The 19,026-nt window shown below is 48.1% G+C and overlaps 1 protein-coding gene across 1 annotated transcript; it reads left to right on the forward strand.

Moving 5' to 3' along the window:
* Window positions 1-5,338: 5,338 nt before the first annotated feature.
* Window positions 5,339-7,253, forward strand: LOC133765429 (non-POU domain-containing octamer-binding protein-like). The gene is given in 2 exon segments (XM_062198986.1): window positions 5,339-6,042; window positions 6,044-7,253. Coding segments are annotated over 2 exon segments (1,380 nt in total). The 5' UTR covers window positions 5,339-5,353; the 3' UTR covers window positions 6,735-7,253.
* Window positions 7,254-19,026: the final 11,773 nt, after the last annotated feature.

The raw sequence follows: 19,026 nt of genomic DNA on the forward strand, positions 1-19,026 counted from the left end.
AGGGCCCAAGGAGTTGGGCCATCCTCCACTGCACTCCCTGGCCACAGCAGAGAGCTGGCCTGGAAGAGGGGCAACCGGGACAGAATCCGGCGCCCCGACCGGGACTAGAACCCGGTGTGCCGGCGCCACAAGGTAGAGGATTAGCCTAGTGAGCCGCGGCGCTGGCCTTGATCTGGTATTTAATCAGGACACACACCACGTTTAGAAAAGATGTGTTGGTATTTTGCCTACCTATGCTTGGGATACTATACCATACACAAGTTTCAGAATTCTTGGATGATACACTTCAAAGAAACTAACTGATCAGCAATTTTACTAGAACTAACTCTAAACCACACAATCTTTTCTTAGCTTTTTATGTCTCTATTAATCTCTGAATAATATTTGCTGAAAATGTACAATATATGCTTAATTACTGACTTTTAAGAAGCTTAATTTTTAAAATAAAAGGTGATATTTGCGTTCAGCTTCATACTCAAGATGCTATGTCCAGCCACAGAGCAGTTAATAACCACCAGGGGGTATTTTTAGCTCTCCTTAATTAAGGGATAAAATCGCCCATCAGGCTGCACATCACACTGGGTCTTTTTTTCTTTCCTGTCTGCTCCCCCACTTTTCTGCTTCTTAACAAAAGATGTGAACATCAGGATGTATTTATTCTCCAACTCATGATTTTCTAGAAAGTCACCTCAACAGGAGAGGCCAAGTCCTGTGTTGAGCCAAGAGGCTAAGTCATTGGGGGCTGGGACACCCAACAGGACGCGGTAGTCACTGGCCACTCACAGAGACACTTCCCATCGCAAGGGTGTCCTTCTCCACGCAGCCATTTTGAACACAGCACAGAGAGAGCATGGCAGCGATGCCCGCCTCCCTCCTGGTTCCCGCGGTCAGAGTGCAGGCATCCAACACAGCTCCCTTTCTGGAAGTTCCAAGAGGAGACCTTGCAGGGAAAGTACCATGGTTCATCTGAGCTTTGTAAAATGCAGAAGGCAGAACACCTGCGGATGAGGAGGTTCATGGTGTTAATATATTTTCAAGAAAGAGGCGCTTTCTCCTCCTTCCCAGATGGTCAGCATGGTCTCCCCTGCTGAAGTCTTCCCGAGCTATCATAAAACGTACTACTTTCCGGAGCACTGAAGATGAAAGGTGTGAACCTAATTATTTTTATATTAAACCACAAGCTGTTAAGATGCAAATAACTGAAGACATAAAAAGTGAGAACTAAAACAGACGTCCATCTGGGAAAGAACGGCAGCACCCCAAAGACAGGTCTAATTTTAGAAAAGCTATTTTCTACGTTGCTTTTATAACTCGGTTGAGAAAGGAGGCTTTATCTTTTCTAAAATCTTTTCTATGGATAACATCTGGAGATCGGGAATTTTAACGAGACTCAAGATTGGCCGCTGCTTTTACGATGGCTCTAAAGGAACCCACAGATCAATGAGAATCTGGGCTGACAAAAGCGCCCCGAAATTCTGCCCTAGGAGCCTGCGGCTTGGTGGTCTGCAGAGCTGCGACTCCACATTGGGAGCTCGTTTTTCCCAGGTGAATCGGAAAAAGGAGCGAAGTCGTGTCCGAGTGGAGAGCCTGGAAGAGTGTGTGCGAGGTGACGGTGGGGAAAGCAAAGTGTGGCTTGGTGGGACATCACTGCCCCACATCCCCTCTTTTTTTTTTTTTTTTTTTTTTAAATTCACAAGCTTTTATTGGGATTCCACTCCTGGGCAAGGTTCCCCTGTCCCAACAGAGCGGGGGCTGGGGAAGTCGCACGTCAGAGGCTGGGAGGGCTCCTTTTATAGATTCAGGGCATGGGGGTTAAAGGTTGAGGTGGGTCTGATCCTCATTGGTTGACCTTTAGGCACCCGCAGGGACCTTGACAAGCACTTTTCTTCCCCAGAAGTACAGGTAGGAACTTTCCGTTCCCGGAAGTGTAGGCCTTCCGTCCTTGTGGATCCCAAAGCTACCATCCTGACCTTTTGATGATAGGAAAGGGGGTGACGATGAGTCTCTCTGGCTACTTTCTGCTGACTGGGGACATCGTCTACAGGGGCCCGCTGGGGGTATCTTGGGGCTCCACAGGGACAGGCATGTATGGGTGGAGAAGCATCTGGTTGACTGCCTGGTTGCTGAAGGCCTTGGTTCATTCCATTATCACCTGCTGTAAACACTTAAACAGACACTGTAGTATACAAGTCAGGGTGAGAATAGCAACCAATGATCCTAAGAGTGGCACTAACCAGGTAATGAAAGGATTTCATAGAGGAGAGGATATGAGGGGGGGTCTCTGGACACTTATGAGGATTGTTTGATGGATGTGGTTTAAATCTGATCCCAACCGAGACCGGGAGAAAGGCCACTCAACTTTCACAGGTAGTGGGGTTTGTCTGTAGAGAAATTCTAAATAATCATACAACATTAAGTGGAGGAGAGGACCATCAATACACACAGGTTGGGAGTAGAGCCATTGATGTTAGAGTAGAGGCTATGATTACAAAGGAATGAGGCCCAAGTGCGCTAGACAGGGTCTAGAACAAAGGAGTCATTATTGGAGAACCTAAGAAAGATACTATCTAAGCCACAACTAAGTTTTCTGATTGAGAGGCAAATAGAAACTGACAGAAGGGGCTTGATAATAATCTGGTGGGCTTTAGGCCTTGTAAGTTAAGAGGCCCAGACCTATCTATCTCTTCACATGGGGTACATCCTAAGGGAGGTGTGAACCTCCTACGGGACAGCACCCTGTTGACTTCCATTACCTAGCTGGCCTGGGAGGAAAGCTGGCCAGGTAAAGGCAGGTGGCATCTCTAACAGGAAATTTACAGCTCTGCCTGCAATGTTGCTGACCCTACTTGGCCGTCCCTTCAGCTGCAGTGATCACTTTGGAAGCTGGGCTGAGTGAAGGGTTTTTCAGCTTGAAACCAGCAAGATCCATGGCTCTGACCTGGGCATCCTTCGACTCCAGGGCAGGTCCATTTCCAGTGATCCAACTCTTGGCTGGCAGAGCTGCCAGGGCTCTTCACAAGCTGACTTCTGCTGAAGCCCAGGCTTACCACACTGAGAACCACTGCAGTGGATTGGCCTGTTGGGTCTCCTTGAGGGCAGATCACTGTACAAAGCTGCCTTTAATAGGCCTGCCACCTCTCTCTACATTTCTGATGCCTAGCTTTCTTTTCCTCCTGGTTTTTGTTAAAGCAGACCAGAGGCACATCCCCTCTTAATACCACGGACTATGTTTGATACATTATGAACAGTTGTACAGAACTTACAGAATTTAAAAAATAATTAAACCAAGCTATTTCTTATTCAAAGACGGGGGTGGGGCTATAATTTTTCTTTTCACTGGTATGGTGTCTAAGTCCAGGGCAACCACACCTTTGGCGTCTGCTTTGCCTCGGTCCCCTCCTCACTGTGTCTCCCCGGTTCTTCCCACTGGCTTTTGCTCCTCCTCACCCCTTGGTCTGCACCCTCAGGGGTGGACTAGAGAATCCCTCTGCACAGGAAAGCACTGTTTCCAGTGGACGGTGGGGGGTGTAGATGTATTCTGACTACAAAGGGGAGGCCGGGGAGCCTCTGGTGCCCACCCCAGGAGGACACATGCACAGGAGCGAGGTCTGCAAGATCCCAGATCCCGAGGGATGCGGCCACTCCCCTGCGCCCAGCTGCAGGAGAGGGGAAGGGACACCCACCCCCCACACCAGCCCCCCCCATCCCCCCCACCCCCGCCCAGGGCACAGGGGCAGGGAGTAGGGGAGCCAGCCGGTGAGGATGCAAAGCAGGAACTGACCATGAGGCACAGCATGTCTACCGGAACCAAGGGTAGAAAGGCCTGGGCCGGGTACTCTGGGGCCACAGCAGCCCGGAGGGCCCGGGACGCGAGGGCAGGGTGCGGAGGCCCAGGGTAGACCCAGCCCAGTTCCGGCGGGCCCAGGCCGTGAGGGCAGGGCGCGGAGGCCCAGGGTAGACCACAGGCCTAGAGTAGACCGGCGGGCAGGGCACAGAGGCCCAGGGTAGACCGGAGGCCCAGGGTAGACCGGCGAGCCCGGGCCATGAGGGCAGGGCGCGGAGGCCCAGGGTAGACCGGCGGGCAGGGCGCGGAGGCCCAGGGTAGACCGGCGGCCCAGGGTAGACCGGCGGGCAGGGCGCGGAGGCCCGGGGTGGACCGGAGGCCCAGGGTAGACCAGAGGGCAGGGTGCGCAGGTCCGGGGTGGACCGGAGGCCCAGGGTAGACTGGAGGCCCAGGGTAGACCGGCGGGAAGGGCGTGGAGGCCCGGGGTAGACTGGAGGCCCAGGTTAGACCGGTGGGCAGGGCGCAGAGGCCCGGGGTGGACCGGAGGCCCAGGGTAGACTGGAGGCCCAGGGTAGACCAGAGGGCAGGGTGCGCAGGCCCAGGGTAGACCGGAGGCCCAGGGTGGACCGGCGGGCAGGGCGCGGAGGCCCGGGGTGGACCGGAGGCCCAGGGTAGACTGGAGGCCCAGGGTAGACCGGCGGGCAGGGCGCGGAGGCCCGGGGTGGACCGGCCCCTGGCATTGAGGACTGGGGACCGCGGGCTGCGCTTGACCACTCATACAACGCTGCTTGGAACACGGGCAGGGGCTGACCCATCAAGACGAAGCTACTTCGAGCCCGCCGGGGCTTGGCCGATCGAGAAGATTCGTCACGCAAGCGCCACGATGTGTTATGAATGAAGTGGACTGCACACAAAAGATGCAGGATGGGAAGTGGTAGGACACACCAGAGAACCTGCCCCTCCCAGACCCGGCTGCTGGAACAACAACACTGGTGAGCTTTCCTCTGCGCTCCGATCCCACGTTCCGGCCTCCTCGTCCCTCACTTCAGTCCGCACATCCCGTACTCTGGCCTGGGCTCTCGAGGCCAGGCTGAGGTGAAGGACCCTCCCCCGCGGCCACGTCAGCTTCCTCACCTGTTAGTGGGATTAACCACAGCGCCCTGCTCCTTCAAACACTCAGTCACGTGCAGTTCTGTTTAGGTTTACCTCCTCTAAATTCATAGTGAGGAAAACGTCCAATCAGACAACCAGCCGCTAAGAAGTTTCCACTCCACACCAGCAGTCGGCTCCGGTGTCTGTAGAACAGCCACAAGGAGCCCCCACTTGGTGACAGAGGGGTTGGCGGCAGTTCAAAGTGAAGCAGAGGAAAGCCCACGAGAGCATTTCAGGCTTGGAAAACCAAGACGCTGCGGCAAAAAATGCTCTACATGAAGGATCTCTGTGAGTGAGACCCCAGTGGGTAGAAGGGGCCATCAGTTTCCGGCGGTCGCGTGCTCTGTTCTCGGGACGGTAGAGTTTGTGTAGCGTCTCCGTTACTCTGAGGAAAGAACCGTCGGTAGAGGTACAAAAATGCAGAGCAATAAAACTTTTAACTTGGAGAAGCAAGACCATACTCCAAGGAAGCAGCAGCAGCAGCAGCAGCCACCACCACCACCAGTACCTGCTAATGGGCAACAGGCCAGCAGCCAGAATGAAGGCTTGACCATTGACCTGAAGAATTTTAGGAAACCAGGAGAGAAGACCTTCACCCAGCGTAGCCGTCTCTTTGTGGGAAATCTTCCTCCTGACATCACCGAGGAGGAAATGAGGAAACTATTTGAGAAATATGGGAAGGCAGGCGAAGTCCTCATTCATAAGGATAAAGGCTTTGACTTTATCCGCTTGGAAACAAGAACCTTAGCGGAGATTGCCAAAGTGGAGCTGGACAATATGCCATTACGTGGAAAGCAACTGCGTGTGCGCTTTGCATGCCATAGTGCATCCCTTACAGTCCGAAACCTTCCTCAGTATGTGTCTAATGAGCTGCTGGAAGAAGCCTTTTCTGTTTTTGGCCAGGTGGAGAGGGCCGTGGCCATTGTGGATGATCGAGGCAGGCCCTCAGGAAAAGGCATTGTTGACTTCTCAGGGAAGCCAGCTGCTCAGAAAGCTCTGGACAGACGCAGTGAAGGCTCCTTCCTGCTAACTACATTTCCTCAGCCTGTGACTGTGGAACCCATGGACCAGTTAGATGATGAAGAGGGACTTCCAGAGAAGCTGGTTAAAGAACCAGCAACTTCACAAGAAGAGAGAGCAGCCACCCAGATTTGCACAGCCTGGCTCTTTTGAGTATGAGTATGCCATGCGCTGGAAGGCACTCATTGAGATGGAGAAGCAGCAGCAAGACCAAGTAGACCGTAACATCAAGGAGGCTCGTGAGAAGTTGGAGATGGAGATGGAGGCTGCTCGCCATGAGCACCAGGTCATGCTGATGAGGCAGGATTTGATGAGGCGCCAAGAAGAACTTCGGAGAATGGAAGAGTTGCACAACCAAGAAGTGCAAAAACGAAAGCAACTGGAGCTCAGGCAGGAAGAGGAGCGCAGACGCCGTGAGGAAGCGATGCGACGGCAGCAGGAAGAAATGATGCGGTGACAGCAGGAAGGATTCAAGGGAACCTTCTTTGATGCGAGAGAACAGGAGATACGGATGGGCCAGATGGCCATGGGAGGTGCTATGGGCATAAACAACAGAGGTGCCATGCCCCATGCTCCTGTGCCAGCTGGTACCCCAGCACCTCCAGGACCTGCCACTATGATGCCGGATGGAACCTTGGGATTGACCCCACCAACAACTGAACGTTTTGGCCAAGCTGCCACGATGAAAGGAATTGGGGCAATTGGTGGAACTCCTCCTGCATTCAACCGTGCAGCTCCTGGAGCTGAATTTGCTCCAAACAAACGTCACCGATACTAATAAAGTTGCAGTGTCTAGTTTCTCAAAACCCTTTAAGAAAAAGGACCCTTTTTTGACTAGCCAGAATTCTACCCTGGAAAAGTGTTAGGGATTCCTCCCAATAGTTAGGTCTTTCCTGCCTGTACTACTTGAGGGAGTATGCTGGAGGCAGAGGGCGAGGGAGGGGTGACATTTAACAAATGAATTTTGTGTGATATTTTGCTTGATTTTGTGTGGTGCATTCCTGAAGTCTCAAATGTTTAATTGTTGAGGGCCTGGGGGAACTGTGGCAAAATGGATCCAGTTAGAACCCCATTAATCTTGATCCTTCCGGTGTTTGTCCATTCTGTTTTATTTGCTTTCTCATCTCCACACCACTCTCCCCTTCCTCCAGGCCCAGAGACACTGCCACATATACCACCAAAACCAAACATCCCCCAATAACCTTAGCCCCACTGTTCCACTCCCAGGTGAGAATTCAGGCAAATGTCCACAGAGGTCACAGACAGCTTACATACGGTTCTGTTCCATCCCATATATTACCCTGTCATAGCCTAAGGAAGACATTTTCTCTTAGAGATTTTCATTTTAGTATATCTTTAAAACATTTTGTGTTAACTTGCCTCCATCTTTCTCTTGGGTAAGGACAACCCAAGAATGGCTCTTTTGTGTCTGATGTTGCTGTTCACAGCTTTTCGTGATAGGCTTAGTACAATCTTGGAAACAGGGTTGCTGTATGCTGAAGGTCTGACAGTAGCTCTTAGCATTGCCTATCTTAGGTAGTTATGCTGTGCACTTTCTATTGATGTGTCATGTTTGATTTGTCCCTGATGTCTTAAATTTGGAATTTTTCTGAGAAATGGAGCAGAAATGCAGCATCAACTTATTAAAACACATTTTAAGCCTTTAAAAAAAAAAAAAAAAGAACGGGGCCATCAAAGAAGGAGATACCTTTCTCTGAAGGGGGGAGAGAACTTCCACTTTGATTATGGCCCTATCTAAATACTGATGGAGTTTGTGGACTCGAAAGGCTTCCATAGTCTTGACAGCTCATGGCAAGAGCCTTGGGTGATCACTGACGTCATAAATAAGAGTGTTAATTGTTAAGTCAACAACAGGAGTCACTATGCACTTACTCCCCATGTAGGATCTCTGTCCTTAATGAGTTGTACTATGATAATGAACTGCCAAACTTGTTCTCAAATAGTACTTTGTACTCTGTGTGTGTTTGTGTGTGGGGGTGCAAATTGTTGAAATCTTTGCTTAGTACAGAGTTGGTCTTCTGTATATAAAGTTAATTAAAAATGAATCTTAATGAAGATTGCCCAGGAGGTGGGATGGGAGTGGGGATGGGAGGGTGAGTGTGGGGGGAAAAACCACTATACTCCTAAAGCTGTACCTATAATATATATATATATATATAAGCATATATATGCATAGAAACATGCAAAAAAAAAACTTAAAAGGATGAGAAACAATCACACAATCAAGTTATGACCAGCCATGCCAAATACTTGTGCAAGAAGAATTAAGAAAAGTAGGACTGTTATTTTGTTTCCAGATGAGAAGAATAACAAAATACAGGCATGACCTACCCTGGTGTTTAGACAGATTTTTCCATTTTTAGTATACACTATGTTTTTGCCACTCATTTTCAGCTGTTGGTGTCTTATATGACGACTTTAATGCTCATATTACATGGTTATTAAATCTTTATCACTTAAAAATATTAGATAATAGTCATTAATATCTTTAAAAGACAAAGTAAAGCAGAAATGTATGCTATGGCTCTCCTTACTAGCTTATAGATTTTTAAAAATTGTAGAATATCGGTATGATGGCTGTTATACTATGACTGATTTAATATTGTCTCTGGGCTCACACCCATGAGGATTAGCCATCAAGTTCATTATCACGTTGTTTCTGTGGTAAAACCAAGTGACCTAAGTCATCTGTCACTAGGTCAGAACACATCAGCAGAAAATAGGCATCAGGAAGTCAGCTGACCTTGTGGAGGTTTGGGTCACAGAAAGACAAGGGGAGAGCAGACAAGACCAGCTGAACAGCAGTGAAAAAGCTCTTAAGATTAGCACGAGGTCACACACAAAAAAAAGATCTGCTTCAACTGTCTCCATTTATTCTTGCAGAATAAAAATATTCATATATAGTTTGGCAGAGGCCAGATCCATTTGAAAACAAAAGCTGCTCCTAACTCTGAGATTCTGAGAAAAGTAATGGTCTTTCCTGGCTGATACATATGTGTGTTATTCTGGTACTGTAACCCACACAAAAGTGAACAGGAAATAGCCAAACATAAAATAATCTAGAGAAGAAACCCGATCTTGTGATTTTTACTGTCCTTTGCAATGTGAGTGAGATTGTCAGGTGTCATTGAGCTTGGAAGTTATTATCTTCTTGCCAAAAGCCAGATGATCCATAGCACCCCTTCTAGTGCCCCAAATAGGCAAGGCCATTCCTAGGACAAGGCTCTGCCCCAGGCATCTTACTGAGTCTGCTGGATGTTTGAGCTTCCTTACCTGCTACCCTTACATAAACCTGGAGCAGTAAATCGGGCGAACAGCTGTTGAGCTGTAAAAATCCAGTAGATTCAGGTTTGTGCTTCAAATCTAAGTTCTGGGCGATTGCTGAGACAGAGACGGAGTCTCTGCAGTTGGACTGAAACAAATGACCATTGTAGTTTGGACACTGCAGGACAAGGAAGGGCAAGGGATATGTGAGGAGTTACACAAAGACAAGGAACTGAGCAAAGAACAGGAAGTGGACCGAGAGACTTTCATAAGTAACACCACTCAGCAACTCACCAGCTCCTCTGTAAGGCGAGGGTTAGTGCCACCGCTCTGTTACGCTATTGTTAATTAGCAGGTGTCTGCGTGTGTGTGTGTGTGTGTATGTGGGCGGTGTAGCGTGTGCATCAGCTCAAGTGTCAGTTCATGCACCAAGATTGATTGATTCCCAGTAGCTGCCCAAAGCACTGGCTTGATAAGTTTGAGTCTAGACTCGAAAAATAACATGGCGACTGCCTTGGATGTAGACAGGTAAATGTGCCTGGAACGCAAAGGGCGGAAGACTAGCTGCCCCAGGGACAAAACCTGAATCTAACAGGTAGGTCAATCATTATAAAGCTTTAGATCCATGAAATTATTTTGTAATGAGATTTACTTGAAAGGCAGAGCAACAGTGAAAAAGATAAGGCACAACAGAGGAATCTTCCTACCACAGTTTTGTTCCCCAGATGGCCCCAACAGCTAGGGCTGAGCTTGCTGAAGCCAGGAGCCTGGCATTCCATCCTGGTCTCCCACATGGGTGGCAGGGGAAGTGAGCTTGGATCATCATCCAGTACCTTCCCAGACACATTAACAAGGATCTGGATCAGGGCTCGAAACACTCTCATATGAGACACCAGCATTACAGGCAACTTAACTCACTGCACCACAACACCAGCCTACAAAGAAATCCTTTAAGATATTGTTGAAGATTCTTATTGGCGGGCTGGTGCTGTGGCATAGTAGGTTAAGCCTCTGCCTGTGGCGCCAGCAACCTGTATGTGTGCTGTGCCATGTCCCAGCTGCTCCACTTCCAATCTAGCTCTCTGCTAATGCTCCTGGGAAGGCAATGGAAGATGGCCTGCGTGCTTGGGCCCCTGCATCCACATAGAAGACCTAGAAGCAGCTCCTGGCTCCTGGCTTCTGATTGGCCCAGCTCCAGCTGTTGGGGCCATTTGGAGAGGGAACCAGCACATGGAAGGCCTCTCTCTCTCCCTCTCTCTCTGTCTCTCCCTCTCTCTGTATATAACTCTTCCTCTCAAATATTGTCATTCTCTGAGAGAGATGTATGAAAACAATTACTGTTCAAATTCCAGGGCCAAGAAAGTGCACAGATAAGCACCGTATCTTAGAGCATATGCACAAGACCAGTTTCTGAGGGTGCCACACTTGGGGATGAAAAGAAACCACCACATTCACCCTCCAGAGATCCAGAGACAGAGTTACCAAGCCAAGCAGTCATTAAAAGCAGTCGGTGAAATAGTAACAACAGAAAACAGATCCCCTCCTGGAAGGCTAACTCGCACTACCATTGCCTCCGATTCACAGCCTGCGTTAGAGACCAAGGAATGCTTGATGAATCTTCCTTTGAACAGCAAAACAGGTTCTTAAGTTAGAGATGGGGACCAGAGTTTGTGAACACTCAGATGATCAAACACACAGGGCTGTGTACAAAGGCAGAGCGTCACCAGGGAGAAACAAGACACCACAGTAATGGACTTGACCTAGCCAAACCGGCTGCCTTGTTCTGGCCTCTACTCTTCTCTCTGGTGGCTGGTTTGAGATTTCATCAAATTTCAGATCTTCATCTTTCCTGCCTAAATGAGATGGAACACGATTTAAGAACCCAAACATCCATTGTGTTTAAGCGACATGGAGTAAGATGAAACCACAGGGCAGTATGGACAGCTGAAATGTGGCTGTCAACCATGTGTAGGCAGCATGCTTAGTATGTCCACTCTGTATTTAATTCTCACAACATTAAACACATGGAGGGCTTGGGATGTGCAGGTGCTATTCCTGGAACTCTACAAGTATTGGCTTGTGTAATGTTTATGATACTCAGTAAGGTAAAAACTCAGATTCCCTAATGAAGAGACTGATGCACAGAGGCCAAGGAACTCAACCAAGGCGACTCACAGCTTTAGGCAGCAGAACCAGGAGAGGAATTCAAGTGATCCTGGGAAGTCAGCCTCTCAAGACTGTTCCATGAACAGAAGGGAACGGAGATCCTGAGAGCTGAACTCATTTGGTCAAGTCCAAGTACTGGCTCTAAAACAGGGTCTAACTTTAAAACTCAGCTCCTGGGGCCGGCACTGTGGCATAGCAGGTAAAGCTGCCGCCTGTGGTGCCAGCATCCCATATGGACACTGGTTTGAGCCCGGCTGCCCCACTTCCAGCTCTCTGCTATGGCCTGGGAAAGCAGAAGAGGGCCCAAGTCCTTGGGTTCCTGCACTCTCGTGGGAGACCTGGAAGAAGCTCCTGGCTCTTGGTTTTGGATCGGCACGGCTCTGGACGTTGTAGCCATCTGGAGAGTGAACCACTGGATCGAAGACCTCTCTCTCTCCCTCTGCTTCTCTTTAACTCTGCCTTTCAAATAAATAAATCTTTTAAAAAACAAACAAACAACAACAACAACAAAAAACCTCAACTCCCAACCACTGTCTTACACTGCTCCTGATTGGGCCAGGAAAAGGAGCCTCCTTTGTTGACCTGTCCCACATAAGCGATTACTACTATACTGCCTTAAGAAGCTAGGCCAATGCATAATTGACACATTCAATTATCAGACAGCCCCGCCTGAAGCCTCAAACTTCTCTTCTGAAAACCACTTGTGCTCTCTTCTGTCTCAGGGGAGACTATCGGGCCTGGGCCTGTGTCCGTATCATGAACAAGAGACAAGACAAGGTGGCTAAGAGTCCACTGGTATGTACCCGGACTTGCCTGCTTCCAAGCGTTCTCAATGCCACCGTTACCGACCTGAGACTGGTGGATTATGCCCAGCTGCTCTCTTGGTACCACCCACTCAGCAAACAGCCCTGGGAAGGGGAAGTGTGTGTCAGTTCCGCTGAAGAAAGTGAATCTGAACACATTGCAACATCAAAGCCAGATGCTTTTGGCTCACCCATGCCTTCATTCTCTTCACACCTCCCCATTGAAGTACAGGGGAGCTGTGGTATCAAGCACACATACTCACGCACTTATCTTTCTGCAAAGCTCAAATCCCATCACTCCCCATGGAGAGCTCGACCCCAGCGTTTCTTACGAAAGCAAACTCAGAATTCAAGACAGGCGAGAATGCACTATGAAGAGCATAAATGCACAGGCCATACCTTGATATGAAAGCCACTCTCCAGTCTTGATCTGTTGATGAAGTTATACTCCCGCACTCCCCAACCAATTCCACCGACATATTCGTGTTTATATTTTGCTGGAAAGCTTTGGTTTGGGGCAGGCCTCCATAAGTACTTGAGATCTCCAGTTTTTTCCAGCACTGGACGTTTTTCTCCTATATAGGAAGTGTGTTGATGAATTTTAGGTAAATGATCCTTTATATAATCTGGACCTTAAAAAGAAAAAGATAAGCTACTTTAGAGTCCCCGTATTTTAAGATGCCTTTGTTATTTTAACAGTGGAAATAATAATTGCCAATGATTATATGGCATTTGCTATGTTCTAATTGGCACTGTTAGACTTTAGATGCTTTATCCAATTAATCCTTATTAATAACTAAGTGAGATAATTTTCTCCAGTTCCCATGTGGGGAAAATGAAACATAGAAAGATTGGTTTCTTGTCCACAGTCCCAGCTGACAAACTCCTCACACCTAGGAAGCTTACCTTGAAGGTTAAGCTTTGTTTATAATCAACTTAACACAGCATTTTTAAAGATTTATATATTTGTGTATTTGAAAGGCAGAGTGATGCAGAAAGAGGAGGGGAGAGAAAGATCTTCCATCTGCTGGTTCACTCCCCAAATGGCTTCAATAGCCTGGTCTAGGCCAGGCCAAAGCCAGGAGCCTAGAACTCCATCCAGGTCTCTCACATGAGTGGCAGGGACATAAGACTTGGGCCATCATCTGCTGCTTTCCTAGATACATTACTAGGAAGTTGTCTAGGAAACAGAGGAGTTGGGGCTCAAAGTGATGTTGCAGTATGGGATGCTCCAGTATGGGATGTTTAACTACTCCTCAACACCGACCCCCAGCCACGTTTTTTATGCTAAAATTCACCATACTTCCCAGATGTATGAGAAGCAACTGGAAAATGGAGAAAATTATTAGAGGAGGACAACTTATAATAGATAATGACCAAAGTCAAGGGTACTTAATAAGTCCTGGCGTCCTAAATGTAAAACAATAACAGAAAATAATCAACGAATTGTAGAAGCAGGTGAGAGCCAAAGTAAGGTAAGGTTTGAGAAAAGAGGACTTAAATAAATCTGGTATTGCAAGTCAATGATGCAAAAGTGCGAATGGAAGCTAAGATGTTGTGGGGAAAAGGTACTGAAAACAAGGTGATCCAATGGGCCAGGGAGAATTCCAAAGCCCCAGAATCAAAATGGGTGTAGGAAAGATTATGTGGGAAAAATGAGGCCACGTTTTCAACCCAAAAGTTGGCTGAAGACTTTGAACACAGAAGCTGTGTTGTGGCCACACCATCACCTGAGTGCCTCCTGGTCCCCTGGCTCCTTTCATTTTGCCCTCAGATCAGGGAGTATATTCGAACAGTTTAATATTTGGAAACAGTACAGTCTGCGCAAAAGCTTTGATCGCCACCCTGCCACGTGGCCCAGGTACTGGGTGGAATTCTCAGTGTGTAACAAGTCTCTGTTTAGAGAAGCAATCACAGCCTTCCAAGAAGGTGGAACTGGGGAGACAGCTTCAGAAACATGATGCTGGCAGGTGTTTCCACAGCTCCCTAATCGCTCTCACTCTCCCACGGCGCCCTGAGTCGTCACTGAGTAGCTGATTTCCCCTGATGAAGCATTGCAGCTTCAGCTCTTCACTTCCGTGTAACTACTTTGGTATAGAACTGTGAGAGCATGAAAAACCATTTTCTCTCTCCATATGACAGGTGTTGAGATCTCATCTACAAAACTCCCGTCGTCAGGAAATTTTTGCCATCTCTTCTAAGTAGGGTGAAATACACAAGAACTGCGTTAGCCTCGCTGGAATTTCAGTGTATGCTTAGACCAGTGTTTCCCCAACTATTTCTTGAAAAGCTGCTGCTACAAATACATCAGGAAGGAACACGGGTGAGGAGTGCTCTGTCGGCGATACACTTGACCACAGTGCTTGCTACGTTTGCCTTTCACAGATTCACGGCACATGAAAGAATATGAAGAATGCCAAGAGCTCCTACAGTAAAGAGACCTACTTACAGTTACATAAGCCAGTGTTTCTCAAACTGACTTCAACATGTCTGTTTTTCCCGCTCTGAGAGAAGACACGGAAAGATTTGAGAAACAGTGACCCTCTGTGTAATGTCCCACTTATCACTAAACTAGCATCTTCAGCACATACTCCTATAACTGTGACAGCAGATATTTATCTGCAGTTATTTCCTTAGTCACAGAGCTTGGAAAAAGAGCTACCTTTTGCCATCTGCCCTAGCCCATGTGCATGGTTATCAGAAAGCACCTGGCCTGTGCAACTTATAAAGAAAAGATTTTACTTTCTCACAGTGCTGGAGGCTGGAATCCAAGATCCAGATGCCTTTGGATGGGGAAGGAGATGAACTTCCATTCACCCTGCACCAGGTTTCACGGGTCCACATTTCTGCATCTCCCTAGCCTGGAAGCAGTGTGATTCAAGCAGTAGGCTGGTCCTACCTCCTCTTTCCACTCTGAGTGGTTCAAATTATTTGCCCCCTTGTGTCTTTTGAGGATGCTGTACTGAAGCCCCACCCCTATACAGTGAAATCCTGGCTTTGTCTTGTGTGGTTTCATGGCCCAGGGAAAGTTATCCAACCTCTCATCTCAGTCTTTGCACCTCTGATGTTTTGTGTCTGTGTTGTAGCCTTGTTAAAGGGAAAGGAGAGGATACATTTTCTTTAACAAAATTCTTAGTTGAAAACCTGGCACATAGCGTGAGAGTACTTTTGAAAGCTGTGGGAAATGGAATTAAAAGATAAGGTTGTTTTGCTGTAAAGCATTTTTTAAATTCATGCCTATGAGAGGGTCTTCAGAAAGTTCATAGAAAATGTGGGTTATTAAAAAAGAAACTATGCACGGATTTCAATATTTCTAAAGATTTGTTTGTTTGAGAGGCAGAGCAACAGAGGAAGAGGGAAAGCGGGGTGGGGTGGGGGGGCAGAGATCTTCCATCTGCTGGTTCACTACCCAAATGGCTGCAACCGCCAGATTTGGGCTAGGCCAAGGTCAGGAGCCAGGAACTCCATCCTGGATTCTCATGTGGGTGCTGGGGGCCCAGATACTTATGCCATCGCTTGCAGCCTTCCCAGGTGCATTTGTAAGAAGCTGGATTGGAAGCGGAGCAGTTGGGGTTCGAGCAGATACTCCGATAGGGAATTCCAGTTTAGCAAGGAGCAGCTTAACTCACTTTGCCAGAACACCAGCCCTAGATTTCAAATATTTTTGACATAAAAGTAAACATCTTTATTTAAAATTTATTGATTTATTTATGAGAGAGAGGAAGAAAGAGCTCCCACCTACTGGTTCACCTCCCAAATGCCTGCAATGGCTGGACTTGGGCCATGACCAAAGCCATGACCTGGGAACTCGATCCAGGTCTCTCACCTGGGAGGCAGAGACCCAGCTGCTTGACCCATCACCACTGCCTCCCAGAGTCTGCATTAGCAGGAAGCAGGAGCCAGAGCAGGGAACTGAGCCCAAGTACTCCAGTCTGGGACACGTGAGTCTCAACAACATCTTACCACTATTTAGCTGATGTATTTATTAACAAATGTTTATGAACAGCTACCTGACTGCTGGGAATACAGCAGTGAACAAAGCAAAGCGCCTGTCTTCATGGAGCTTATATTTTAGTTGAGAGTCAGGCAGTAGAAGTAAATAATACTGAGGCCAGAGTCGTGACACCACGGGTTAAACCCCACCTACAACACAACCATCTCCTGTTGAAGCATCAGTGTGAATCCAGCTTGTTCCACTTCTGATCCAGACTGAGGAGGCAGACAAAAAAGGCCCAAGTCCTTGGACCAAGTTCTTGCTGACCACTGGGGCCATTTGGGATGTGAACCAATGGATGGAAAATTCTCTCCCTCCCTCTCCCTCTCTGTCTGCCTTTCAATTAAATCTTTTAAAAAATGAATAAAGCATCTTTCGTTGTCTAGTCTCAGCTCTAGTTTCCTTTTTAATACATCATCCACACAGCTACCTAGAGTGATCTAACACTCGAAATTAAACACTCCCTTTCCTAAGAAGAAGGAGGGGAGGAGGAGGAGGAGGAGGAGCAGGAGGAAGGGGGGAGGGGGAGGAGGAAGGGGGGAGGGGGAGGAGGAAGAGGGGGGAGGAGGAGGAGGAGGAGGAGGAGGAATAGGGGGGAGGAGGAGGAGGAAGAGGGGGGAGGAGGAGGAGGAGGAGGAGGAAGAGGGGGGAGGAGGAGGAGGAGGAGGAGGAGGAGGAGAGGTTTTCTCCAGTGCCTGTACATTGCATTCACCAGATTTCCCAAGACTGCAGAATAGCCCTTCATATCCTGACTCTAACACTTTCCTTAACCTTTTCCCACTGACAAAACCAACCTCACAGGGCTTTCTGTATGTGCGCCCTTCTCGGGGAAACATCGCCAACTCCCCGGGTCAAGGTCAGACGCCCAGCATGCCGCCTTCAGGGTATTTCCCTGAATTTCATTTTTCTTTTCTGTATCCGCCTCTCGCGTCTCCCGGAGCAAGCGCCTCCAGAGCCCAGGCTGACTGCTCGTCGCTGTTGACGCTCCATTGCCAACACGCTACGTTGAACTTAGCAGAGCCACACAAGAAATGCTTGTTAAATGGAAACATGGGCTGGCGAGTGGGTAAAGGCTTAAACAGCCCTAGTACTGAAAATACATAGTTGTATCGGGAGAGCAGCAAGGACCTCGGAAAAGACTCACGGGTGATGTAATGTCCAGAGCTGGTAAAATCCTCCTGTTCTGGACTTTGTGGTAAGACACCTGGGGTATGGCCAAGGAAGAAATGCTTTTTACTACATTCATTTCCATAGTTTGGAGCAGAAAGATGAGAACTCATAGTAACATCACTGCATTCTGTAACACAGCCTTACGAGGCCAAGGCTCCAGTGACCAAAATGAAACACACCAGGGAAATAAATCAAAAGGAATCAAAGGAAACACGGAAATGAGTGCTTTAATAAGTGTGTTTGATAATCTGTTGACAACATGGGCATAATTTGGCTTCTGCAGATGTTTGGTGCAGAACAGCTGGGCTTGTCAGGGAAATTGAGTGAAGGCAGAATCAGAGGGTGGTGGGAATGTGAAACTCTGGAATGAACTGTAATGGGTACATGGGCCACACCCATGTTGGGGGAGGAAGAGAGGAGGCAATGTTAGAGTTTAATGACTACAACTACGGATAGAAATAAGGCTCTCTGACAGTTATTACCAAGTGGACTCGAGGACTAGAAAAAACTTTAAGATTGATTCATTTATTTGAAATGCAGAGGGAGAGGGAGAGAGAGGATCTTCTATCTCCTGGTTCACTCTCCCAGAGGCTGCAACAGCAAAGGGCTGAGCTATCTGAAGCCAGGGGCCTGGAACTCCATCCAGGTCTCCACCTGTGTGGCAGGAGCACTTCGGCCAGCTTCTGTTGCCTTCCCAGGTGCATTAATCAGAAGCAGGATTAGAAGCCAGCACTCCCATTTGGGATGTGGGCATCCAGAGGAATGGCTTAACCCACCCCATTGCAACACCTGCCCTGCGAACTAGAAAAATTGTAATGCTTCATTCCAAGTCAGCTGGTGCAATTATGCACTGGTCCGCAACATCCTTGCTACATACAGTCTGTGCAATGTTCATCGAAAACGCAGATTATGGAAAACTACACATGGATTTCAAGATTTTTTGCACCAGAATAAATCTGCACAGACTTTTTGAAGTCCTCTTATACATCAGTTCTCCCAAACCATGAACCTCCTGTGGTCAACCAGAAAGCACCAGGAGCAGCGGTTACTAATCAAGCTGTTTCCAATAAACTCATGGAATGATTGTGTCAAAAGTGATTGATAGGGGCTGGCGTTGGGGCACAGTGGGTTAAGCTGATGCCTGCAGCACCAGCATCCCATATGGGACTGTTTTCAAATCCCAGCTGCTCCACTTCTGATACAGCTTCCTGCTGGTGTGCCTAGGAAAGTAGGGTAGGACAGCCCAAGTACTTGGGTCCCTACACCCACTTGGGAGACTTTGGTGAAGCTACTGGCTCCTGGCCCAGCCCTGACTATTGTGGCCATCTGGGGAATAAACAAGTGGATGGAAGATTATTCTCTCTCTCTCTCTCATTCTTTCTAGCTCTAGCTCTCTACCTGTCTCTCTCCGTAACACTGCCTTTCAAATAAATAAATAAATCTTTAAAAAAAATGTGGGGAGCTACCCGTCGCCACACTGCACAGTAGGCTTCGGTCCTAAGCCCCATGGCCCAACCACCGGTGTCAGCTCCACCCCCTGGCAAAGGTTTAACAGGACCTGTTTCTGGTCGTGTGCTCTCTTACTCTCTCTTACTCTCTTGCCCTCTCCCTCAGGCTCATCAGTCTCCCCCCAGCCAACAATAAATCTTCCC

The sequence above is a fragment of the Lepus europaeus genome, chromosome 8 (assembly GCF_033115175.1).
Source record: "Lepus europaeus isolate LE1 chromosome 8, mLepTim1.pri, whole genome shotgun sequence".
Taxonomy (NCBI): Eukaryota; Metazoa; Chordata; class Mammalia; order Lagomorpha; family Leporidae; genus Lepus; species Lepus europaeus.